The 27,352-nt window shown below is 34.9% G+C and overlaps 1 protein-coding gene across 10 annotated transcripts in view; it reads left to right on the forward strand.

The window, feature by feature from the left end:
• Nucleotides 1-27,352, forward strand: part of HECTD1 (HECT domain E3 ubiquitin protein ligase 1) — a 125,560-nt gene that overhangs the window by 37,402 nt on the left and 60,806 nt on the right. For all 10 annotated transcript variants that reach the window (XM_036881239.2, XM_036881242.2, XM_036881240.2 and 7 more), the window contains exons 3-10: nucleotides 4,609-4,843; nucleotides 7,681-7,908; nucleotides 8,670-8,951; nucleotides 9,050-9,320; nucleotides 10,082-10,158; nucleotides 10,242-10,340; nucleotides 12,850-12,964; nucleotides 13,544-13,718. In XM_036881239.2, coding sequence (XP_036737134.2) covers nucleotides 4,609-4,843; nucleotides 7,681-7,908; nucleotides 8,670-8,951; nucleotides 9,050-9,320; nucleotides 10,082-10,158; nucleotides 10,242-10,340; nucleotides 12,850-12,964; nucleotides 13,544-13,718 — 1,482 coding nt within the window. The remainder of the gene's footprint in view (nucleotides 1-4,608; nucleotides 4,844-7,680; nucleotides 7,909-8,669; nucleotides 8,952-9,049; nucleotides 9,321-10,081; nucleotides 10,159-10,241; nucleotides 10,341-12,849; nucleotides 12,965-13,543; nucleotides 13,719-27,352) is intronic.

A 27,352-nucleotide genomic window follows, 5' to 3' on the forward strand; every position in this document is an offset into this window, starting at 1 on the left:
CCCCGGCACAGATGCCCTCTTCACCTTACTCATGCTCTGACAGCCTCTGCCAGATGGATCCCCTCCTCCCTCTGGGCTTACCTCCTTAATACTGGTGCTAGATCATCCCTTTGGATGGCTAAGTGGCTATTTCAGTAGTCTAAATGAGTTTGAAGTTGGTTTAGACTAGGATTGTAAGAGAAAGTAGAAAAGTGGACAGTTTAGGATCTATTTTGCAGGGAAAATTGGTGGGATTTAACTGATGGGTTGGGTGTACAATATGAGGAAAATGGTGGGAACAGGATAATTCTCAGGTTTTTGACTTATTGGATGGTTGTGACATTTATAAAGATGATAATTTGGGGGTGAAGGTACATATCAGAAGTTTTATTTTGACTATGCTTATTTTAAGGTGCTTGTGATAATTCTAAATGGAGATAGTGACAGTGAGTTAGTTGGTCTTCAGTGGAAATAACATTTCAGGAATTTTGATGTGTGAAATTTATATCCATGGTGTATGAACTAAAGGAATAGACGAGGTCAACTAAAGGGAGAAGAGAAGGGAGTTTAGGATTGAGGCTAGAATAGAAAACCAAGAGAAAATTGAAGAAAAGGTATGAAATACTCATTACAGACAGTGGAAGAAATGTAGCAGAACTATTGGACGTTGTGTTCATTTAAAGTTGGTGATCACATTTATAAAGAGATGAGAGCTGTTGATATGTAAATATTGTTTCTTGGCTAATCCCTGTTGGTTCAGACACAGGAACCTTGTGGTTGTGGTTGTAGGAAAAGGCAAGGGGCTTTTTTGAAGCTTGCTCATAAAATTCAATCGATTGCTTGTTGAATAACCATAAAGCTCAAGTTGAATTTAAAGACCAAGGTGAATTATCTCTCAACGTAGGGTTTCTTTGGAAATGATAACTAAGACATTCCCTAACAAACAACTGATGAAACATATTACAATGACTATATTAAAGCAGGATAACCTGTATCAGGGTATGTTAGGATAAAATATTTTTAGTAGTTTGTTTTAGTTCAATATGAACTTTAAAGTACTATAACAATAGTTCTTTCAACTATTTTGTACTCTTTTGAACTCATTAATTGATATTGGCATGTTTTTCCCTGCCTTTTTGCTTAACTTACAGTTAATTTGTATTGCTGAGATTTTGTAATTTGCTTTGATTCTAAATTGAAAAGTTAATGATTTTATGTGTTTATCTTAAATACCTTCCTATTGTTGAAAGATAACTCAAGAGCTAGAAAAACAAATTTTTTTGTCCAGTAGCCAAAGGTATAACAGATGTTTTGTGCCAAAGCTTTAAAAAAGTTCATGAAGCAGGTTTTCATCTTATCTAACATAAAATAAGCTCTTACGTATGCAGACCATAAGATTTATTTTTCTCTTAGAAATAAAATTGATCACAATTAAAATCTGAGAACCTGTTTTAGAACTTTGTGGTTTGTTGTTTTAAACTGGCCCTTTACCATACTTGTTCAGGAGAGTTGTCACATTTTGGGGAACACGGCAAGTAACATGTTAGTCCCCAGATTAGCAAATGCTCTGTTTTCCCATGGAATACAGAAAGTTACACTCAACTTTTCTCTTAAATTTTATTTATTTATTTATTTACTTTTATTGACGGGTAGTTGACACACAGTATTACATTAGTTTCAGGTGTACAACACAGTGATTCAACATTTATATACATGATAATTCTAGGTACCAGCTATCACCATATACCAAGTTGTTACAATATTTTGACTATACTCCTTATGCTATACATTACATCCCGGTTACTTATTTATTTTACAATTGGAAGTGCGTGTATATATATATATATATATATTTTTTTTTTGTGAGGGCATCTCTCATATTTATTGATCAAATGGTTGTTGACAATAAAATTCTCTATAGGGGGGGTCAGTGCTCAATGCACAATCATTAATCCACCCCAAGCCTAATTTTCGTCAGTCTCCAATCTTTTGAAGCTTAACGAACAAGTTCTTACATGGAGTACAAATTCTTACATAGTGAATAAGTTACATGGTGAACATTACAGGGGCAGTCATCACAGAAGCTTTCGGTTTTGCTCATGCATTATGAACTATAAACAGTCAGTTCAAATATGAATATTCATTTGATGTTTATACTTGATTAAATTTTATTTTTTGATGTGCGGTGTTTGTACTGGATAAGAAAGATCGAAGAATAATTTAAAATTTTTTAATATAAAGCATATGGTATTTCCATTCTTGTCATCCTGTTATTGCAAGTACTATCAACTTCAACATTTTTTTATTCAAAAGCTATTTTTTTCTCGAGAAAAAAACATTAAAGATCATGTTCTTCAGTAGCGTTAACATTTCTACAATGTTACCTCTTTAGTAAATATGCATATGTGGAGAGCAGCTTAAATTAATTTTTTATTGAAGTATTGTTGATATACAATCTTACATTTGTTTCAGATGTGTAAGACAGTGGTTCAATAGTTACGCATATTATTAGATCCTCACGCTCTCTAGGATGTTTACTGTTAACATAGAAAGATGTTACAGATTCATTGACTACATTCTCCATGCTATACTACTATCCCCATGACCAACTTATATCATGCTTGAGAATTTTTTTGCCCTTATCCCCTTTATCCCTTCCCACCCCTGCCCATGGTAACCACTAGTCACTTCTCAGTGTCTATGAGTCTGCTGCTGTTTTATTCATTTTGTTTTGCTTTGTTTTTGTATTCCACAAATAAGTGAAATCATATGGTATTTGTCTTTCTTCACCTGGCTTATTTCACTGAGCATAATGCCCTTTAGGTCAATCCATGTTGTTGCAAATGGCAGGATTTCTTTTCTCTTATGGCTGAACAATATTCCATTGTGGGTACCACGTCTTCTTTATCCATTCATGTATTGATGGACACTTTGGTTGCATGGCTATTGTAAATAATGTGGCAGTAAATGTAGGGGTGCATATATCTTTTCAAACCAGAGATTTTATTTTCTTTGGGTAAATTCCTAGAAGTAGATTTACTGGGTCAAATGGTATTTCTATTTTTAGTTTTTTGAGGAACCTCCATGCTGTTTTCCACAGTGGCTGCACCAATTTACATTCCCACCAACAGTGTAGGAGGGTTCCCATTTTTCCACGTCCTTGCCAATACTTGCTATGTCTTGTTTTGTCTTTTGTTTAGTGGCCACTCTAACTGGTGTGAGGTGATATCTTGTGGTTTTGATTTGCATTTCCCTGATATTTAACAATGTGGAACATCTTCTCATGTGCCTGTTGGCCATCTGTATTTCTTCTTTGAAAAAATGTTTGTTCAGGTCCTCTGCCCGTTTTTTAATTGGGTTATTTGGTTTTTGGTGTTGAGGCATATGAGTTCTTTATATATTGCTAGTCTTCTGACCTTACCTGAGACGTAGGATACCATCTCCGCTATCCTCGCCTCAAAGCTTTTCCTCAGAAAATTACAAGTGACTATATGACATAGGTCACCAGTGTTGCTGGCTAATGAAAACCATCTGTGTTTAATCAGTGACAGGTCAGTCACTGAATGCAAGAGGTCTTCTAAAATTGCTTTGATAATACTTGTCTGCTGGGTCTCTTAAGTTAAGGTCATCTAAGCAGATATTAAAAAGTAGAGTTACTTTGACATTCATACAGATATTGTTTAAAAGCTGAGAAAGATATATACACACACAAAATTGTAGGAAAAATAATTCCACTGAAACACTGAGAGGACTTACTACATTTTCTGTTATCCGTACCCATTTCAAGTTTAGTCTATGCAGAGAGTTTTCAGTGATGTATCTGATGTCATATGACTGAAATTTCTACTAATTATAGACTATGGTTTTTCATATTTTAAGTGTTGCTAAAATATAGAGGATATATTTGCTCACAAATTCTGCTTTTGATAAAACTGTCTTCTGTAGGTCTATATAGCAGGCATTAGATTATTCATAGGAGGGAGGGAAGCTAAAGTTAGCTTAATATGGTGTCAAGATACTGAGACAAGTGTTTAATTCCATTTCATCTCCACAATATCCATATGAAGTAGGTATTGTTTAGATATTATCTTTGCTTTACAAATGAGGAAATAGGACCAGAAAGATTACACAGCTGTCGTTCTCTGTTTTACCTTGGTCTTTTAAACCCCAAATCAGTAGTTGTTCCCATAAAACATGAATTGAACAATGTCCTAGGCCTTCGGGTACTTTTAATCTAAATGAGGAAATAAAGTGATACATTGAACAGTGTGAGTACTGTTTTTATGAGGTTTTAGGGACATAAAGTACCAATTAACTATTTGGGGAGGTACGGGAAGGTTTTACAGAGCAGTGGATATTTGAGTATTGAATAGGAATTTTCTTTAACATGGTTCAAATTAATGCTGCTACTTTAAACTATTCACAACTTAGTATTTTCAGGAGTGATGAGATCAGCATGTGACTATTGTTACGGAGCAAAGCGATGTGTGAAATACTACCTAATGTATATGCAGACACAGTATTTGAGCATGGTGTGTTATGTCATAGTTGACGTTATCTGTTATTTTATGAATGTCTTGATGTTAAGAATTTAGTAATCCTAGATATAACATGATATTTTCACTACAGATGTCCTCCTCGCACTTTCTTGCCAGCCCTCTGCAAAATTTTTCTTGATGAAAGTGCTCCAGACAATGTGTTAGAGGTGACAGCCCGTGCCATAACATACTACCTGGATGTATCTGCAGAGTGCACCCGAAGGATTGTTGGGGTAGATGGAGCTATAAAAGCACTTTGTAATCGTTTGGTTGTGGTTGAACTTAACAACAGGACCAGCAGAGACTTAGCTGAACAATGTGTAAAGGTAAGGCTTAATTATTTATTGGCCCATTTGAAGATCAGGAATAAAGAGTGTATTTTGGTAAAAAAAAAATTCTTTCCATCATCAGACTTATTGTATTGAGAGTGTTTGAAAACAGTGGAAGTCACAGTCCTTGTGACGTCAAAGGAGACCCCATATGGCTTGGGAAAAGGGATCTTAGTCTTGCAGGAAAGCTGTAGGTCACTGATAATGCTTTTCTGTGCTGTGGGTCAGTGCTCTTTGGTTCCTGGTAACCACAAACACCTTGAGGTAGGTTATCCCTGTCCTCTCACGCAAAATCATTTTGTATGAACATAATAAAAACCACCATCATGATAACTAACACCACCAGTGCCAGGCATTATACTAAACACTTTACATATTAATTCATTAATCTTCATGACAACTCTGTATGAAGTTGCTAATATAGATGCTGCTATAATAAATAATAATAAATATTTATATATAAATATATAAAATTTAAATATATATAAAAATATAAAATTTACATATCTAAAATGTAACTATATAAATATATAAAAAATAGTAAAGATGCTGCTAATACCATCATTTCTATTTTATAGGTGAAAAAAACTTCAAGCATATCCAGGTTAAGTAGCTTGCTTGGGGTGATACAAGTATTTCATGACAGAGCCAACATCTGAAGATTAGGAATGTGAAGATTGGAAAGTTCTAGGGTCCCTGGCTTTAGCTATTTTGCTATATTCCCTTTAGTAGAGTTAGCTGTTTTTACTTCTAGTGGGACTAATTATAAACTTTATGTGACCCTGAGCATCAGTACTGGGTCAGTAGTTTATTAGAACTACTTGTGAACATGTTTAGATTTTATGATTCTCTGCTGTTTCATTCTTTTTTTGTTTTTTGCTGTTTAAGGTCAGCAATTTCTAAACTTTTACCTCAGGATCCCTTTACAAGTCTTAAATTATTGAGAACTGCCGAATAGCCTTTGTTTTTGCAGGCTATATATATTTGTATTTATCATACTACATATTAAAACTGAGGAGTTTGGAATATTTAATTTATCTGAATATAATAAAGTCATCATGTGTTAACATGCATTACATTCTAATGAAAATAACTGTTTCCTGAACAAAGGCCTGTTGGACATCTCCAGTTGGATGTCTGAAAACTAGTGAGAAGGGTAGCATTGTTAAGCATTTTTGCAAATCTCTTTAAAAATGTCTGGCTTCATAGAAGACAGCTGGACCCTCATATCTGTGTTCGGTCTGTTGCTATATCATGCTTTGTATAGCTATTGGAAAACTCCATGCTATACTCCTGAATTAATGAGAATGAAAAAGGCAATATTGTAATATTATTATGAAAAAAAAGTTTTATCTTCAGGGATCCCTGAAAATGTCTTCCTGGTGCTTTGAGAGCTGCTGTTTTAGGTGTTAATGTCTTGACTTTCTGTCTCTGTGTCTGTAGATTTATTTTTGTCTGTCTCTGGCCTTAGAGGAAGAGGTATCTGTTTCCTGTTCAGAGCAGAGCTTTTTTCCCTTCTAAGTCTCTTGATCACATCACTTTATGTTCCTTCCAGGACTGGAATTGTATTCCATTGCTTACTCACTAACCTGTATATTCAGACTCTTGTCTGTTTCACCGTGGTCTCCCTTTTTCTGTTTCCCTAGCAGATTATTCTATCTTCATTTGTTTTCAGTGAAAAAGTATTTCCTAAGTTTCTGTTTTACCCTCTTAAAATATATAAACTTTGCCTAGACATTCTCATCAGGATTGATGCCATTTGTCTGTATATGCCCCTTGTACCTTTAACTCTCGACTCATTCTCTCTCCTGTGTTCTGCATTCCATATTCAAAGTCCTGTTGGACATCTCTAGCTGATTGTCTGAATTCATTATTTTTTAGTACAGATAAACTTCTGTTTTGATAATTGGCATCAGTTTCCACCCACTCAAGGTAGAAATCTGTGCTTTATTTTTCATTTCCTTTTTTTCTCTTCTACACATATAATTAATGATCAAGCCCTTTTCTAATTTATTTCCTCCTGTTTGATTGTAGTTATTGCCTTAGTTAATCCCTCATCTTCACCTGAAAAACTGTTTTTCTTAATAATATAATATTGTCTGAATTTTAATAGCTAAATTTTTGCATCTGCCTCTACACTGCCCCTACACCTCATTTCCCAAAATTATTAACTGGAAGTCTGATCATATCATTTCCCTACTTAAAACCTTTTTCTTGCATCACAGAATAAAATATAAATTTCTGGAATGCCTCTAAGATTTATGGACCCTGTTAATAATTTAATTCTATCTGAACACCTTAAACATCAACATAATTTAGAAAATAAAAGCTGATTTTTAATGTTTTGATATTCATAAAGCATGAGGATGATGAATAATGGAATAGCTAAAAATAAATAATATTTAATAAATAAATAAATAAATAAATGTCTAGGACCTTTACAAACTTTTGCTTAATAACTTGTAGTTCCTTAGCTTGCCATGTACATTTCACCATCTAAACCTACACTGTCCAATATGGTAGCCATATATGACTATTGAACATTTCATATTGGGCTACTTCAAACTGATACATTGTAAGTATAAACTATACATGGGATTTTGAAGACTTAATACATAAAAGAATGCAGAATGTATCAATTTTTTATATTGATTACCAATTGAAATGATATGTTGGACATATTTGGTTAAACAAAATACATTGAAACTAATTTCTTTTGCTTTATTTTAGTAGCTACTAATAAATTTGGAGAGTGCATTATGTTTTCTGTGGTTCTAGAAAACTAAAATTGGACTTAACGGTATTCTTTTGTTAATTTTATTTTATAACTGCAGGTATTAGAATTGATATGCACTCGTGAGTCAGGAGCAGTCTTTGAGGCTGGTGGTTTGAATTGTGTGCTTACCTTCATTCGTGACAGTGGACACCTGGTTCATAAAGATACCTTGCACTCTGCCATGGCTGTGGTATCAAGGCTCTGTGGCAAAATGGAACCTCAAGATTCTTCTTTAGAAATTTGTGTAGAATCTCTATCTAGTTTATTAAAACATGAAGATCATCAGGTAAATTCCTATTGTATCGTTTGTCATAAAGTGTTTTTTTTATAGTAGCCCCTATTTATAATTATAATATACTGTAATGAACTTTTCACTAGGTGAAGTAGAGGTACTCTATCTTTCATTTTGTATCTCTATATGGTAATCTTTTTTGTCTTGGCAGTGAAACCTTTTAAATTACTAAAGTTACATGTTTATTTTTAAGTTTAAATGTTTTGGAAATATATGACTTTTAAAGCAGTACTCATACTCAGTGTAATTTGTTGACTTAGCACAATTATGTTGACTTACGTTAGTTCTCACTGAAGTAAAAATACATAGTATTTAAAATCTTATCTCTGTATGTTGAATATGTTGAATTAGCATATAGCATACATTAGAAATTAAACGATTTTAATGTCCGTTACCATTCAGACGTTAATTATTTTCAGTTGATATACATAGATTATCTTGGCAGAGTCATACATAATAATATTAATATGTATTGAGCTTTCACTGTCCATCTGGGTTCTTTATATATATCATCATATTTAGGCTCAAACTATTATTACTTTCATTTTATAGATTATGGAACTGAGGCCTTGAGCAGTTAAGTAACATCCTCAGATCATACACTCAGCAGCATGTGAAGTCAGGATTCAAATCTAGACAAACTGTGTATGTTGTCTTTTTATTACAGCTGCCTCTCTTTAGTCTCGGATTGAAATAAACAGTACTAGCCTTTTTTAGGTGATTTTTATCCACACGCATATTCTTTACACTTTTAGGTTTCAGATGGAGCTCTGCGGTGTTTTGCATCACTAGCTGACCGATTTACCCGTCGTGGTGTTGACCCAGCTCCATTAGCCAAGCATGGATTAACTGAGGAGCTCTTATCTCGAATGGCTGCTGCTGGTGGCACTGTATCAGGACCATCCTCAGCTTGCAAACCAGGTCGTAGCACCACAGGAGCACCTTCCACAGCTGCAGATTCCAAATTGAGTAACCAGGTGTCAACAATTGTAAGTCTGCTCTCAACACTTTGCAGAGGCTCTCCAGTAGTAACACACGTAAGAGCGTTTTTGAGTCTTTTATTATTAATCTTTCACAAAAAGTATGTTTGTACAGTGCAAATGTATTAAAAATTTTTCTCCCATTCTCTTTGTAGGATCTCCTGAGGTCAGAGCTTCCAGATTCAATCGAAAGTGCATTGCAGGGTGATGAAAGATGTGTGCTTGATACCATGCGTTTAGTTGACCTTCTCTTGGTGCTGTTATTTGAAGGACGAAAAGCTTTGCCAAAGTCTAGTGCTGGATCTACAGGCAGAATCCCAGGACTCCGGAGATTGGATAGTTCTGGGGAGCGCTCCCATCGGCAGCTTATAGACTGTATTCGAAGTAAAGATACTGATGCACTTATAGATGCAATTGACACAGGAGGTTGGAAGATATTTTTTAAAATATAAAAAAAACTGTGACATTAGGAATTATATAGGCAATTTCTAGCTTCCAGATTTTGGACAGTAGTTTTAGCATTTGTGCCAGGTAACAGAATGACCAACGCCTTCTGTATCCTCCCCTCTTCCCATGTATATAATTATCAGCCTGGTAGATAATAAGACCTGAATAAATGCCTGTTGAATGTAAATGAAATTTGCCCATTTTATTGCCAGGAGGCGATCATGGCAATTCTAAGGTGAATTGCAGATTCAATTTAGGGCTGTTGTGTTCTTAAGACTAATGGAAACTGACATGAGTAAATTATAGTAATACATAGCAGATTGTTGTAGGCTGCTTCATGAGATGATGAGCAAATATAAACTGGTGAAAGGTCCTGCTGGGTCATCAGATTTACCTTTTGTATTCTTTTGATTATGGATGTGGATGCCTTTCTTTTCTATAGTTAAACCATGAGGCAACTAGTACCCTATTGAGTCAAGTCATATATTTAGTTTTTTCTTTTTCTGTTTTTTTTTAAGGCTTATAGCTTGTGATTCCTCAGTAGCTTTAAATTTTTGAATACTTTTTTCTTAGCAGAATCTACTTTGCTGATTATTTACTAATTTATAGTTGGCCTAAATGATTAAATTAGCTCTGTATTTAGTGATATTAATAACAATTTTAAAATAGTTCCTACTTTAGAAAGGTTCATATAATTTTGTTGGCTTTTAAAAAGTTAATTTTTTCCTTTAAACTTCCAGCCTTTGAAGTAAATTTTATGGATGATGTGGGTCAGACTCTATTAAACTGGGCCTCTGCTTTCGGAACTCAGGAAATGGTAAGCTGATATATAAAAGCTAATGTTTTAAATCAGAGAAAAGTATTAATAAGGCAACTTTATGATTCTTCATCGTTTTACAGGTAGAATTTCTTTGTGAAAGAGGTGCTGATGTTAATAGGGGGCAAAGGTCATCATCATTACATTATGCGGCATGTTTTGGAAGACCTCAAGTAGCAAAGGTAAAATCCAGCCTTTTAATTTATTAATTTAATCTTCAACATTTACATCATTCCAGAATTAGAATGATATAAAAACAAAAGTCATGCTTCCATGCCATCTCCATTCCCTCGTTTCCCCTTTGCCCACCAACCACAGGTAAGCACTTTTAAAAAAAATCTTTTCAATATTTCTTAATGTATTAATATATTTTAATATTAATGTATCTTAATACAAATGAAAGAAAAAATAAATATGTGTGCTTATTTCCTCCTTATACAAAATGTAACATGAATATATATGCTCTGTATTTTTCTTTCATACACTGATAACACTTACATATATATTTTGCTTTTTTCATTTAATAATATATATTAAAGACTTGTCCCTGCTAGTATTTGGAGAGCTTTTTTACATCTGTACACTTACCTTGTGTGGATGTTCTGCAAATTTGTTCACCCAGTTACCTTTTGCTGAACAATTGGTTGTTTCCAGTTTCTTAATCTTGGCTGTGAGTAACTTTGTATGTATTTTGTTGTGTCTATTTATCAGTAAAGCAAACATTCTATTTGCAGAAGAATCATACTGTCTTTGACTCTTAGATTAGCAAAGGACTTTATATAGTTCTTTTTACAGTTAAGAGAAATTGATGTCCTGAGAGGTGAAATTATTATGGTTGAACCACATGTATGATCTAGGTCTGTAGAATCTTTATATTGTGAAGTAATTTGGCTTAGTGCAATGTTAGTTTGCTATGAAATCAGGCGTACCTGGATTCAAGTTTCAGCTCATTAACCAAAAAAAGCTGTGTGGCCTTGGGCAAGTTTCTTGAGTATGACTGCAATTTTAAGAATAAAACATATACATTCCTACCATGGTTATTGTGATAATTAGAAAAAAATACTTTAAAAGGACCAGTAAAGTATAAAGTAGTTGGCACATCATAGATACTCATATGGTAGGCTGTTACTGTTACACTGAAAGAAAAGTTTTGGTAACAGGTTTCTAACCTGGGAAAGTGGTCGCTTCAAGCTCAAATTCTGTTACTTTGAATTGAGTAGGTTTTAGAGAGAGATGCTTTTTTAAGGGTGATAAAAATATTCATTAAGCCATTTTCTTTTGACCCATACTATTTTGCACTTACGATTGGCTGAGTGAGAAAAAAGGGGCCAAGTGAATTGTGTCTTGATTATCTTGATTGTTAAGTCTATCTTAATTGTACATCAGCCCACAATGAGCTATGTCTAATCATAATGATAGAATAGGTAGTACTTATTGTGCACTTATTCTGGGCCAGGCAATGTCTTAAGCTTTTAACATGTCTCATTTAATCTTCACAGGTTGTTCTGTTTTTAACTGATTCTAACGTATACCTCTATATCAACCCCCCCATATGCATTTTAACATCTCTTAAATAGGAAAATGTCTTACTGCTATTGGCCAGATAGAAGTTGCAGCATAGTTATCATTATTAACCTGTCCATGCAACAAAAATTGTGAAGTGAAAAATCCTGTCTGATTGAGGAACACTCACACAAATGTTTCATCACTGATGTTCTTTGTGACACAGATGATAGCATTTGTATGTAAAAACACAAACACTGGTGACTTCAAATAAAAAAATAATTAGTTATGAATCATGCTCAGAATGTGAAGAAGTTACAGAAATACCTTACTGTTTCATTTGTATTTTTTTGCTGTTTGTCCATGTAATCTGTGAAAAAAACTATAAATTTAAAAAAGTTATCTCAATAAGTTAAAAAAAAAATTCCAAGCAATGAGAAAGCATTACTGCAAAATTTAATTAGCATTGTTTTTTCTTTCTTAGTGGTGGTTAATAATACATCTAATACTATGGCAGCCTATATTTAAATCCTGATTCACAATCATTTTGGTATAAACCCCAGAGGTTTTGAATTTTAGCCACTACTACACACTTTACTGATGTGTGTGTGCATTCACTTATTTGTCAGATACATCTGTTCATTACATTGTAACAAAGTTCAAAAAAACTGCAGCTCTGAGGCTGCTAGGAAAAATGTGAGATGTGTTCTGTGTTCAAGAACTTATAGTCCGCAGAGTAGAGTCCAGTGTCCATTGAAAATTAGTGTGAATTATGAATTAGTATTTAAGACCTAAATTTTGTAGTTCTTTCTAGAAGAATTGGTTTAACTTGGTAATTGGCAATGTGTAGAAAGTAAGAAGATGACTGCAATGTCACAAGCTAATACTAGTAGCTCAAAGTAAAAAAATTCAGGTAAGGAGTTTGATGGAGAAGATGACAGGTTAAGATGTGAACATACTTAATTTGAGTTGTTAAAATCAAGTGAAATTATTCTGTTTTTTTTTCAAGAAATAGACCACTTTTAAGGTGATATGTGCAAAGGCAGAGATTTTAAGTGTTACCTGCTTGATTAATTAATTTTGTAAGTCTGCAGTCTAAAGTATATGGGTGCACTCTAAAGATTACAGAGTTGGATATTGAAGAAATAAGGTATTGTTATATCCAAATTAAATGGTTTTCTTTTCTAGACTCTGTTACGGCATGGTGCAAATCCAGATCTGAGAGATGAAGATGGGAAAACTCCATTAGATAAAGCTCGGGAAAGAGGCCATAGTGAAGTAGTAGCTATTCTTCAGTCTCCAGGTGAGTGGTAAAATCTTTCCTTTTAAGTCATCTGCTATTACTTTCCAGTTTCACTTTCATAGATGTCACTTTTTTAGACATATTAACATTATACAAATGAATTATTCCTATGAAGTCAAATAATTATATACATATACCCTTACAATTGATAAACCTTTAACATTGTACTCTTACGTGTTCTTTGAGACTGCAGCTGCATGATTCCAGAATGACAAATAAAAAGTTTAAGAGGTGTTGGAATGTCATAAAGAATACTTGGGTACTGTGTATGATAAAGTACTTTTACCGAATTTTTAAGTTTTCACAGAATATATGAAAGCAGAACCTCTCAGAAATAATTTTTGGAATAAAGTGGAATATCCAGAATTATCTCCTAAATTGTAATTCAGCTTATTGGAGGTACTAATGTTCTTTAGTATTCTTGCCAAGTACCTTGAATAGATAAAACATCCTAATTTAAGTTTAATTATTGTTAATTAGGAATAATTACATTTTGAAGTTGGGTACATCTTAATAGTTTTTTCATTGAAAGAAAAATTTTCAAAAAAACTTGTTTTATTGAACAATATCTGTCTGCAGGTGATTGGATGTGTCCAGTTAATAAAGGAGATGACAAGAAAAAGAAAGATACAAACAAAGATGAAGAAGAATGTAATGAGCCAAAAGGAGATCCAGAAATGGCACCCATATACTTGAAAAGGTTATTGCCAGTGTTTGCACAAACATTTCAGCAAACTATGCTGCCTTCAATAAGGTAGTTACTCATAACATTTGTATTTGTATTTACTACTTAAATTATGCCGGTTATATAGTGTTACTTATCTTCCTTTTCCAGAAGGATTTGAGATTTATTTGAATATTGAAAAGGCAAAGAATAAAAATTAGACTGGAAATTAGATTGGAGAGTTAAATTTCAAGACTATATTCCTAATAGATTCCTAATACTCTTTTTGTAGCTCTGAATATCACTGCGAGAGAAATTCTGGTTAAGTGAAGCAAATATTTATTCAGCTTTATGGAGGTCTTTTTGGTAGAGTCAGTGTGAGGTGACCATTGGAGGAGTTACCCAAAGGACTGAGACTCGGCTCTTGCTTACTCTACCCTTGCAGGCTGGTGAGGAAGACATGAGTAGTAATACAGAGTCGTAAGTGAGAGCTTAGATATGTAATCAGAGTTCTCTGAGAATATATGTTATTTAACAACTAATTGAGCTGGGCAAGTTGGAGAAGATTTTATACAGAAATGCAATTGAAATCAGGGTTTAAAGGATCCTTGGGAGTTTTCTAGGCAGACAAATTAGGAAAGATCATTGGGCAACAGTATATTCAAAGGCATAGAGATAGAGTCACTTCATCCTGGTACAGGTTCTGGTGGGTCTTCCACAGAAGTCCATGGTCTGCCATTTGTATCCATCTGTTGCTAATACCCTGGTCAAAGGTACCATGGTCTGTAGTTTGTCTACTGCAGCTACCTCTTAACTAGTCTTTCTCCTCTCTTTCTCTCTTCAGTCTGTTCCCACATATTAGGCTGAATTATTTTTAAATCATAATTACATCACTTTCTGGTTTAAACTCTCTAATAACTTCCAGTTGACCTTAACTAAAACCTAACTCCTTAACTCTCATAACTTACATAAGTCACGCTCAGCTCTCTGACCTCATTTAGTACTATCTAACCCCTCACCCTTTACATTTACACTATAGCTTTCTTTCTGTTTTTGGAATACTCCAAGTACATCCTTATTTTAGGGATTTTGCACTTAACTTCGCTTTGCTAGAAGCTTTCCCCAGGTCTTCTGAATCGTTGCTTCATATCATTCAGGTCTCATTTAAAAAGTTACATCTCTTGATGTTTGTCCAGCTAGTTTAAGTTTACCCCAGAAAACTTACATGTTTTGCTGTCTTAAACAGAGCTTATACTGTCTGAAATGTTGCTCTTCTTTGAGGTTTTTGTTTGTTTTATTGTCTGTCTCTCCTCTGTAGTAAGCTCCATGAGAGCTGGCCATGTGTACTGCTGTATTCCTACAAAGACAAGGAGGTGTAGAATAGGGCTTGATTCTTAGTAGGTCCTCAGTAGATATTTACTGAATGATTAAATGAGTGTGTTTTGTTAGCAGTTGCATGATTTTGATATAAATGGTGTATGGGATATGTTGGTATAGCTCATTGAATAATGTTGAAAAGGTAGACAAACCTTTTATGACCTATGAAGGCCTTTGTGGTCCATGATAATAAGTGTGCACTCTACCCCACAGTTAAAGGAGGATCATTAAAGACTTATGAGGAAATTTGTCACAGTCCAATCTGTAGTATAATTTATAAAGGCCACTTAGGCAGCCCAGTGGGAAAAAAGGACTGTAGGAGGGGAAGAATAACTTGAATTTAAAGGTGAACTTCAGACAGGTGCTGGGGAACCAGATTGGTGGGAATAAATTCAAGGGGTTGGGAGATGGGTAATATAGGGATTGATGACCCATGAGATATGTGGGATAAAGAAAAGGAAGAGGGGAGGAGTGACTGGTGAATTGTTGGCTTAATGACTGAGAATTTGGTATTGGTCATTTTAAATTTCGGAGGTATTTAGAACATGTAGTTTTGTAGGATTCAAGTGCCTTAATACCGTATTATGGGTCGGCATTGAAGTGCAGGCAGTTTGCTTTAGATAGTAGAAATGCGACACTAAAATAATTCAATGTGAAGAGTTAAAAACTAAGTTTATTCTTCCCCAAATATAGCTACGGAGGTGTAGGTGTTAGTGGGGCCATGTTTTGTTTTGTTTTAAACAAAAGATTTGAATGATCTTAAGAAATAAGAAGGTTCAATTTTGAACAAGATAATTTGAAAATTTTAGACTAGCTGTTGTGCCAATATAAAAATCTTAAGATACAATTGCAATATAATTGCTTTGTGGTAAGGCTATCAGAATATTATAAAGTATGTTGCCCATGTAGAGTTCCCTTATTGGATGGTTATTTTCTATCATCCTTTTAAATGTTTGAATATTGTCTAAACACAATTTTAGTTTTAGCACATTTGATGCTAAATATTTTCAGATAATAATTAGCAGACACATTTAATTGTGGCAAGTAAGATAGCATATGTCCTGAAGAGCTCAGACTCTGGAGACAGCTCAAAGTGGGCACAAACACAGTGAAGGAAACCATCAGCTAAACCAAAAAGCAATCTACTAAAGGGGAGAATGTATTCACAAATGACATACCCAATAAGGGGTTGATATCCAAAATACATAAAGAACACTTACAAGCCAACATTGGAAAAACAATTCATCGATTAAAAACTGGGCAGAAGAACAGAACAGATGTTTCCCCAAAGAAGACATGCAGATGGCAAACAGACACATGAAAAGATGCTTAATATCCCTAATCATCAAGGAAACGCAAATCAAAACTACAGTGAGATACTACCTCGTACCTGTCAGATTGGCTGTTATCAACAAGGCAGATAACAAGGGTTGGGAAGGTCTGGAGAAAAGTGAACCCTCAATGCACTGTTGGTAGGAATGTAAACTGGTGCAGCCACTATGGAAAACAATATGGAGGTTTCCCCCCCACCCCCAAATAGCAGTACCATATGATTCAGTAACTCCACTTCTGGGTATTTACTCAAAGAAAACGAAAACACTAGTTTAAAAAGATACATGCACCCCCATGTTTATTTACAATAACTAAGATATGGAAGCACCCTAAGTGTCCATTGATAGATGGATGGATAAAGATGTCACACACACACACACACACACACACACACACACACACACACACACACACACAGTGGAATACTACTCAGCCATAAAAAGAATCAAGTGTTGCCATTTGTGACATTGATGGATGTAGAGGGTATTATACTCTGTGAAATGAGTCAGACAGACAAAGACAAATAGCATATAATTTCACTTGTGAAATCTAAAATAAAAAACAAATGAACAAATAAACCAGAAATAGACTCATAAATACAAAGAATTAACTGGAAGATCTAGAGGGGTTGGGGGATAGGTGAAATAGGTGAAGGTAGATTAAGAGGTTAAACTTCCAATTATAAAATAAGTCACAGGGATGAAAGGTATAGCATGGAGAATATAGTCAATATATTAGATTAACATTGTATGGTGACAGGTGATAACTACACTTATCATGGTGTGCATTTTGTAAAGTATATAAATCTTGAGTAACTATGTTTTACACCTGAAATTAACATAATATTACATCAACCAAACTTCAGTTTAAACATAAGTGGGTCCAAATGCCAGTGTTGTCATTTTCTAGACAGGTAGCCATGGGCAAGGTACTTAATCTCTTGAACTTAATTGGTTCATCTATATAATGAAGATAATTTGATTTTCTCTAGGTGTGAGAATAAAAATTAGGTATGTGTTAAGTGTTTTGCATGGTGCCTAAAATTTAGAGGTATTTGAAAAAAGTTCAGTTTTTAAACATTATTTAGCAATATTAAAAGCAAGGGGGAATAGGTTACAACCTAATTTTTTATCATTTCAGTTTAAAATTTGATCACAGGAGTAAACATGTACTCTGACTAGACAGTTAAAGGAGGGTCTATATAAATGGACTTCAGCTGTTATCTCTCAGTATCTGCTCTGCACAGTGTCTGTTCAGGAAATAAAATGCAGACAACAGGTCAGTGAAGGGTTCAAAACAGAGGGTAGCAGTTTCAGTGATGCAGTACTTTGTAAAAACCTGATTATTCTCTCTATAAGATATTTCTCCAGTTTTATTGAGATATAATTGATATATAACGTATTGGTTTAAGGATATAACATAATGACTTTTGATATATGTATCTAAGATATTAGATTGAGGAATTCACACTTTGTTTTTGAAGAAAGGTTACATAGAATTTTGAAGAGGTCTGGCAGGCTTCTTTGGAGTTAGCGTCAATAGCTGGACAGAGATTGAATTCACTTTTTAGCAAAAGGAATCTCTGAGGATCCATTTCTTTTTTCTTTGCTAGATTTTTTTTTTAATGGAAGTGTTGTTGATATATAATCTTACATCGGTCTCAAGTGTGTAACACAGTGGTTCACATTTTTTTTTAAGTCACAATTTGATTGAGATAAAAGTAGACTTGGTTTGGATAATGGGGAAAATTGTTCTAGAATATTAAATAATCTTAAGATAAAAATTCTTCCAAAATTGATTTATAGACTATGTAGTTCTAAAGAAAATATGTACAGAATTTTATTTTAGAACATAACAGATCTTAAAGTTCATCTAAAGGAATAAACAGGTGAAATTATTAAAGAAAAATCTGAATTGCTAGTATAAATTTACAGCAATTAAATCTTGATGTGATGCAGTGAAAACATTTAATAAAAATATAGATGTTTTCATAACTTTTGGAAAAATCTTTATGATAACTAGTATAAAAGTTTATAAGTCAGTGGGATAGACTAGCCCCCCAAAAAGAGCCAGTAATATGTAGGAATTGAATGTATTATCATGGAGCTTTTGTATATCATTTGAGAGAGGGAAGATTATTAAATTGTGTGAGAATACCTGCTTTTTGGTTTGATTTTTAAAAATCAGCTTAGTCCTTTACATGGTATATCTAAAAGAGATTCTAGAAGGATTTAAAATAAACTAAAAAAACAAACCTTAGGAAAACAAAAATATAGTGAATATTTATCAGAACTCGATAGGAAGAATGACTTTCAAAACTTGTCTGTGTTAGTCATGTCTGTTGGTTTAAATATATTTTATATAAAACATAAAACTATATACCAGAAACAGTGGTACCCACAGTCATGAAAATGCCTAAAATATAAACTTGTAATCCAATAAATATGCCAGCAGACTTGTATTCGTAAGCAAGTGTGACCAACAGATAACTATATACAAAGAGCATGTAAACATTTTTGGTAAAAATATGTAAGAGCCAATTTAAATAAATTAGCCAGTGGCATTATGGCACAGTGCTCAAAAGGAAACAACAAAAAACTAACATGGAAAAATGTATTCACTTATTAGTAAAAATCAGAACATTAAAAAAAATTGATGTCATTTTCACCCATTAGACATTTAAGAAACTTAAAAAAATAAGTAACAATATATAGTGAATTAGTATATCCATATGTAATACTAATTTACACTAACAGCCCTTTTTTCAACTTTACTGAGCTTTGATACATAAAATCATAGGATACAGAAAGTGTGTATCTTTGCGGTTTGATAGATGCATATACATTGTGGAGGGATTCCCCTTTTTAGCATATTCATTGCCTCATATTTATCTTTGTGTGTGTGTGTGTGTATATATGAACATTTACCCTCTTGGCAAATTTAAGTTATACAGTAAAGTATTATCAATTGTGTTGCCACATTTTAGATTAGATCCTCAGTGCTTATTCATCTTACAGCTGAAAGTTTGCACACTTTGCTGACCACGCCCTAGTTCTTCCACCTGCAGCTCCGGCAACCATTTCTCTACTGTATTTATGAGTTTTTACTTTTTCTTTTAAGATTCCACATGTAAGTGATACCATGCAGCATTTGTCTTTCTGTGGCTTATTTTACTTCATATAGTCCTTCAAAGTCCATCCATGTTGTCACTTAACAGCCTTTTTAAAAATTAATTTGCCAAATATTGATTTGGTACTAATATACATTCAGTGCATATGAAACTGTTTGGACCCCAAGATCCAAAACTCCCTTTACTGAAGAAATAAAAACGTTTGCAGGGAGGGATGGATAAGAGGATTGGGTGGTATTATGATTAGTACACATAGTGTGAAGGGGGATCATGGGGAAGACAGTGTAGCACAGAGAGGACAAGTGGTGACTCTGTGGCATCTTGCTACACTGATGGCAGGGACTGCAGAGGGGTATGGGGGGGGGGGGACTGGGTAATATGGGTGAGTGGAGTAACCACATTGTTTTTCATGGGAAACCTTCCTAAGAGTGTATATATCAGTGATAGCTTAATAAAAAAAAAGAAAAGAAAGAAAACACTTGCACAAAAATAATACTTATAAAAGCCTAAAAGCTAAATACTCACAGTTTCCTTTATATAATAAGGTTAAACAGGGGAATTTTATGTTATGAATATTATGTATAGTGTACTGGTTAAGAGAGGAGTTTGAGTTTAGGGTCTGTAATTTTTAGCCCTGTGACCTTAGTAGCCTTTCTTGCCTTTCTTTGTCTGAGTTTCTTCATCTGTAAAACTGACCTAATAAAGCCCACATCATAGAGTTTATTGTGTGGATTAAATGAGGTTTAATGTTTTTAAAATTGAAAAAAAAGGGGTTTCCTGGCTCATAATGACTCAGCATAGTAGTGACAGATCAGGTAAACAAACAACATATAAAGATTCTTAGGCTGTTTTAATTGAAATAAATAAAGTACAACTATTATACATTACAAATACATACAAATTTATAAATTTATACATTATAAATACTGGTTTTACAATAAAATGTAAATATTTATTAACAAAAGCTCTGAAGAACTCACCTCATTAGGGCAGTTTGCTCTCTGCCCACCAATTTCTATATGTATTTGATGTTGTAATAAAATACATTTTAAGTTAAAGAACATATAGTTAACGAATTTCAGCTTCAGAAAGTTATGAAATATATAAAATACAGATCATGTGCTGTAAAAATACAGCTATGTCTGATGCCTCTCTCGAATTTAAGTAGTGATTTTTGCCTTTCCATCCTTGTAGGAGTCACCTCAAGGTAGGTAGTGATATCTACAGCTTGATGCCTAGAATATTGTAAGATGCTCAGAAAATGTATGTTAAATGGATTTTTGTTTTTTAGGTAATAGATTAGTCTTTTAGTCATTATAATTTAAATGTATGTTAGTATGTGTGTATTTTTTTTTTTTTTAATAATTATTTTTTATTGAAGGGTAGTTGACGCACAGTATTACATTACATTAGTTTCAAGTGTACAACACAGTGGTAGAACATTTATATACATAATTCTAGGTTCCAGATATCACCCTACCAAGCTGTTACAATATCTTGACTATATTCCTTATGCTATACATTACATCCTGGTTACTTACTTATTTTACCATTGGAAGTCTGTCCTTTTTTTTTTTTTTTTTTTTTTGTGAGGGCATCTCTCATATTTATTGATCAAATGGTTGTTAATGACAATAAAATTCTGTATAGGGGAGTCAATGCTCAATGCACAATCATTAATCCACCCCAAGCCTAATTTTCGTCAGTCTCCAATCTTCTGAGGCATAACAAACAAGTTCTTACATGTAGAACAAATTCTTACATAATGAATAAGTTACATAGTGAACAGTACAAGGGGAGTCATCACAGAAACTTTTGGTTTTGCTCATGCATTATGAACTCTAAACAGTCAGTTCAAATATGAATACTCATTTGGTTTTTATACTTGATTTATATGTGGATACCACATTTCTCTCTTTATTATTATTATTTTTAATAAAATGCTGAAGTGGTAGGTAGATACAAGATAAAGGTAGAAAACATAGTTTAGTGTTGTAAGAGAGCAAATGTAGATGATCAGGTGTGTGCCTGTAGACTATGTGTTAATCCAAGCTAGACCAGGGCAATAAAACATCCACGAATGCAGAAGATTTCTCTCAGAACAGGGGGGGTGGGGTTCTAAGCGTCACCTCTGTTGATCCCCAATTTCTCACCTGATGGCCCCCCTGCGACTGTGCCTGTCTTAGGTTGTTCCTCCCTTGAGGAATCTTACCCGTCTCTGGCTAACCAGTCATCTTCCGGGGCCATACAGGGAAATGTAAAGTTGGTGAGTGAGAGAGAAGCCTTATTGTTTGAAATGGTTAGCTTTTTACTTCTTTGCAGATTTATGCCCTGTGGCTTCTATGCCCAGCATTTGTCTTGAGGTATCTTTACCACTTGGAGGAGTTATGATACTCGGTAAATTTGATATGAGGCACGAATTCTATTTAAGGGTTGTAATTAGGAAGGAAGAAGAAAAGCTATAGAAGTAGCAGACGGAAGAAAACATGGGAAGATTGATTATTTCTTTGACATATCTTCTTGTAGAGTAACTTCAGCATATATAGGTTTTAAGCTACTACTTAAATTGCGCACACACATTAACATAATAGGAGTATAGTTACATAACCAAAGCATATCTGTAATTACCAGCCATCTCCAGTGAAACCAAGAAAACCAGTTAGGCACCTTAGGCATTTGTGAAAACTTATCTATGATATGGTGGATATTGTCCAACTGAACTTGAACAGTCTGAGAGAAATCAGACAAATTAAAACAACCCATTCCTGGGGACTGTTCACATGCCATATGTTCTTTTAACAGTAAATAGTCTGTAGTTGTAAGAGTTTGGAGCGCTACAATTTGCACTTCTCCAAATTCTTGGTTGAGTTCCAACAGTATAGATCCAGTCAAATTTGTTGTTTTACTGTATGCACAGGCCAGCTTAGATAACTCCTTCCTCATTCCCATGGCAAGTCCAGGAACTGGTGGGATGAGTGCATCTACAGCTGTAGCAGTGCGTGGATCTTTGTTGGTGTTTTTTGATGATCATCTTCTGGCATGAGTCTTCCAGAGAGTGCTGATGTTGGGAGTTCTTTTTCATATCGTATCTTAGTTCATTTTCGGGGTAGCCAAATTAGGCTTTGATCCTCTGTATAAACACAAACAGACCCTTTGCCTACACTTTTATATGCCCTTTATACCCTTGTGTAGAACTCGTTGGAGGTTACCACACAGGAACTGCCCTTTTTTTTTTTTTTTTTGCTTTGTTTTTGGTATCACTAATCTACACTTACATGACGAATATTATGTTTACTAGGCTCTCCCCTATACCAGGTCTCCCCTATAAACCCCTTTACAGTCACTGTCCATCAGCATAGCAAAATGTTGTAGAATCACTACTTGCCTTCTCTGTGTTGTACAGCCCTCCCTTTTCTCCTACCCCCTCATGTATGTTAATCTTAATACCCCCCTACTTCTCCCCCCCTTATCCCTCCCTACCCACCCATCCTCCCCAGTCCCTTTCCCTTTGGTACCTGTTAGTCCATTCTTGAGTTCTGTGATTCTGCTGCTGTTTTGTTCCTTCAGTTTTTCCTTTGTTCTTATATTCCACAGATGAGTGAAATCATTTGGTATTTCTCTTTCTCCGCTTGGCTTGTTTCACTGAGCATAATACCCTCCAGCTCCATCCATGTTGCTGCAAATGATTGGATTTGCCCTTTTCTTATGGCTGAGTAGTATTCCATTGTGTATATGTACCACATCTTCTTTATCCATTCATCTATTGATGGACATTTAGGTTGCTTCCAATTCTTGGCTATTGTAAATAGTGCTGCAATAAACATAGGGGTGCATCTGTCTTTCTCAAACTTGATTGCTGCGTTCTTAGGGTAAATTCCTAGGAGTGCAATTCCTGGGTCAAATGGTAAGTCTGTTTTGAGCATTTTGATATACCTCCATACTGCTTTCCACAATGGTTGAACTAGTTTACATTCCCACCAGCAGTGTAGGAGGGTTCCCCTTTCTCCACAGCCTCGCCAACATTTGTTGTTGTTTGTCTTTTGGATGGCAGCCATCCTTACTGGTATGAGGTGATACCTCATTGTAGTTTTAATTTGCATTTCTCTGATAATTAGCGATGTGGAGCATCTTTTCATGTGTCTGTTGGCCATCTGTATTTCTTTTTTGGAGAACTGTCTGTTCAGTTCCTCTGCCCATTTTTTAATTGGGTTATTTGTTTTTTGTTTGTTGAGGCGTGTGAGCTCCTTATATATTCTGGACGTCAAGCCTTTATCGGATGTGTCATTTTCAAATATATTCTCCCATACTGTAGGGATCCTTCTTGTTCTATTGATGGTGTCTTTTGCTGTACAGAAGCTTTTCAGCTTAATATAGTCCCACTTACTCATTTTTGCTGTTGTTTTCCTTGCCCGGGGAGATATGTTCAAGAAGAGGTCACTCATGTTTATGTCTAAGAGGTTTGTGCCTATGTTTTCTTCCAAGAGTTTAATGGTTTCATGGCTTACATTCAGGTCTTTGATCCATTTTGAGTTTACTTTTGTATATGGGGTTAGACAATGGTCCAGTTTCATTCTCCTACATGTAGCTGTCCAGTTTTGCCAGCACCACCTGTTGAAGAGACTGTCATTTCGCCATTGTATGTCCATGGCTCCTTTATCAAATATTAATTGACCATATATGTCTGGGTTAATGTCTGGATTCTGTAGTCTGTTCCATTGGTCTGTGGCTCTGCTCTTGTGCCAGTACCAAATTGTCTTGATTACTATGGCTTTATAGTAGAGCTTGAAGTTGGGGAGTGAGATCCCCCCTACTTTATTCTTCTTTCTCAGGATTGCTTTGGCTATTCGGGGTCTTTGGTGTTTCCATATGAATTTTTGAATTATTTGTTCCAGTTCATTGAAGAATGTTGCTGGTAGTTTCATAGGGATTGCATCAAATCTGTATATTGCTTTGGGCAGGATGGCCATTTTAACGATATTAATTCTTCCTAGCCACGAGCATGGGATGCGTTTCCATCTGTTAGTGTCCCCTTTAATTTCTCTTAAGAGTGACTTGTAGTTTTCAGAGTATAGGTCTTTCACTTCTTTGGTTAGTTTTATTCGTAGGTATTTTATTTTTTTTGATGCAATTGTGAATGGAGTTGTTTTCCTGATTTCTCTTTCTTTTGGTTCATTGTTAGTATATAGGAAAGCCACAGATTTCTGTGTGTTGATTTTGTATCCTGCAACTTTGCTGTATTCCGATATCAGTTCTAGTAGTTTTGGGGTGGAGTCTTTAGGGTTTTTTATGTACAGTATCATGTCATCTGCAAATAGTGACAGTTTAACTTCTTCTTTACCAATCTGGATTCCTTGTATTTCTTTATTTTGTCTGATTGCCGTGGCTAGGACCTCCAGTACTATGTTAAATAACAGTGGAGAGAGTGGGCATCCCTGTCTAGTTCCCGATCTCAGAGGAAATGCTTTCAGCTTCTCGCTTTTCAATATAATGTTGGCTGTGGGTTTATCATATATGGCCTTTATTATGTTGAGGTACTTGCCCTCTATTCCCATTTTGCTGAGAGTTTTTAACATGAATGGATGTTGAACTTTGTCAAATGTTTTTTCGGCATCTATGGAGATGATCATGTGGTTTTTGTCTTTCTTTTTGTTGATGTGGTGGATGATGTTGATGGACTTTCGAATGTTGTACCATCCTTGCAACCCTGGGATGAATCCCACTTGGTCATGGTGTATGATCCTTTTGATGTATTTTTGAATTCGGTTTGCTAATATTTTGTTGAGTATTTTTGCATCTACGTTCATCAGGTATATTGGTCTGTAGTTTTCTTTTTTGGTGGTGTCTTTGCCTGGTTTTGGTATTAGGGTGATGTTAGCTTCATAGAATGAGTTTGGGAGTATCCCCTCCTCCTCTATTTTTTGGAAAACTTTAAGGAGAATGGGTATTATGTCTTCCCTGTATGTCTGATAAAATTCCGAGGTAAATCCATCTTGCCCGGGGGTTTTGTTCTTTGGTAGTTTTTTGATTACCGCTTCAATTTCGTTGCTGGTAATTGGTCTGTTTAGATTTTCTGTTTCTTCCTTGGTCAATCTTGGAAGGTTATATTTTTCTAGGAAGTTGTCCATTTCTCCTAGGTTTCCCAGCTTGTTAGCATATAGGTTTTCATAGTATTCTCCAATAATTCTTTGCATTTCCGTGGGGTCCGTCGTGATTTTTCCTTTCTCGTTTCTGATACTGTTGATTTGTGTTGACTCTCTTTTCTTCTTAATAAGTCTGGCTAGAGGCTTATCTATTTTGTTTATTTTCTCGAAGAACCAGCTCTTGGTTTCATTGATTTTTGCTATTGTTTTATTCTTCTCGATTTTATTTATTTCTTCTCTGATCTTTATTATGTCCCTCCTTCTGCTGACCTTAGGCCTCATCTGTTCTTCTTTTTCCAATTTTGATAATTGTGACATTAGACCATTCATTTGGGATTGCTCTTCCTTTTTTAAATATGCTTGGATTGCTATATACTTTCCTCTTAAGACTGCTTTTGCTGTGTCCCACAGAAGTTGGGGCTTAGTGTTGTTGTTGTCATTTGTTTCCATATATTGCTGGATCTCCATTTTGATTTGGTCATTGATCCATTGATTATTTAGGAGCGTGTTGTTAAGCCTCCATGTGTTTGTGAGCCTCTTTGCTTTCTTTGTACAGTTTATTTCTAGTTTTATGCCTTTGTGGTCTGAAAAGTTGGTTGGTAGGATTTCAATCTTTTGGAATTTTCTGAGGCTCTTTTTGTGGCCTAGTATGTGGTCTATTCTGGAGAATGTTCCATGTGCACTTGAGAAGAATGTATATCCTGCTGCTTTTGGATGTAGAGTTCTATAGATGTCTATTAGGTCCATCTGCTCTACTGTGTTGTTCAGTGCTTCCGTGTCCTTACTTATTTTCTGCCCAGTGGATCTATCCTTTGGGGTGAGTGGTGTGTTGAAGTCTCCTAGAATGAATGCATTGCAGTCTATATCCCCCTTTAGTTCTGTTAGTATTTGTTTCACATATGCTGGTGCTCCTGTGTTGGTTGCATATATATTTAGAATGGTTATATCCTCTTGTTTGACTGAGCCGTTTGTCATTATGTAGTGTCCTTCTTTATCTCTTGTTACTTTCTTTGTTTTGAATTCTATTTTGTCTGATATTAGTACTGCAACCCCTGCTTTCTTCTCACTGTTGTTTGCTTGAAATATGTTTTTCCATCCCTTGACTTTTAGTCTGTACATGTCTTTGGGTTTGAGGTGAGTTTCTTGTAAGCAGCATATAGATGGGTCTTGCTTTTTTATCCATTCTGTTACTCTGTGTCTTCTGATTGGTGCATTCAACCCATTAACATTTAGGGTGACTATTGGAAGATATGTACTTATTGCCATTGCAGGCTTTAAATTCGTGGTTACCAAAGGTTCAAGGTTAGCCTCTTTAGTATCTTACTGCCTAACTTAGCTCGCTTATTGAGCTGTTATATACACTGTCTGGAGATTCTTTTCTTCTCTCCCTTCTTGTTCCTCCTCCTCGATTCTTCATATGTTGGGTGTTTTGTGCTGTGCTCTTTCTAGGAGTGCTCCCATCTAGAGCAGTCCCTGTAAGATGTTCTGTAGAGGTGGTTTGTGGAAAGCAAATTCCCTCAGCTTTTGTTTGTCTGGGAATTGTTTAATCCCACCGTCATATTTGAATGATAGTCATGCTGGATACAGTATCCTTGGTTCAAGGCCCTTCTGTTTCATTGTATTAAATATATCATGCCATTCTCTTCTGGCCTGTAGGGTTTCTGTTGAGAAATCTGGCGTTAGCCTGATGGGTTTCCCTTTATAGGTGACCTTTTTCTCTCTAGCTGCCTTTAACACTCTTTCCT

The sequence above is a fragment of the Manis pentadactyla genome, chromosome 11 (assembly GCF_030020395.1).
Source record: "Manis pentadactyla isolate mManPen7 chromosome 11, mManPen7.hap1, whole genome shotgun sequence".
Classification (NCBI taxonomy): domain Eukaryota; kingdom Metazoa; phylum Chordata; class Mammalia; order Pholidota; family Manidae; genus Manis; species Manis pentadactyla.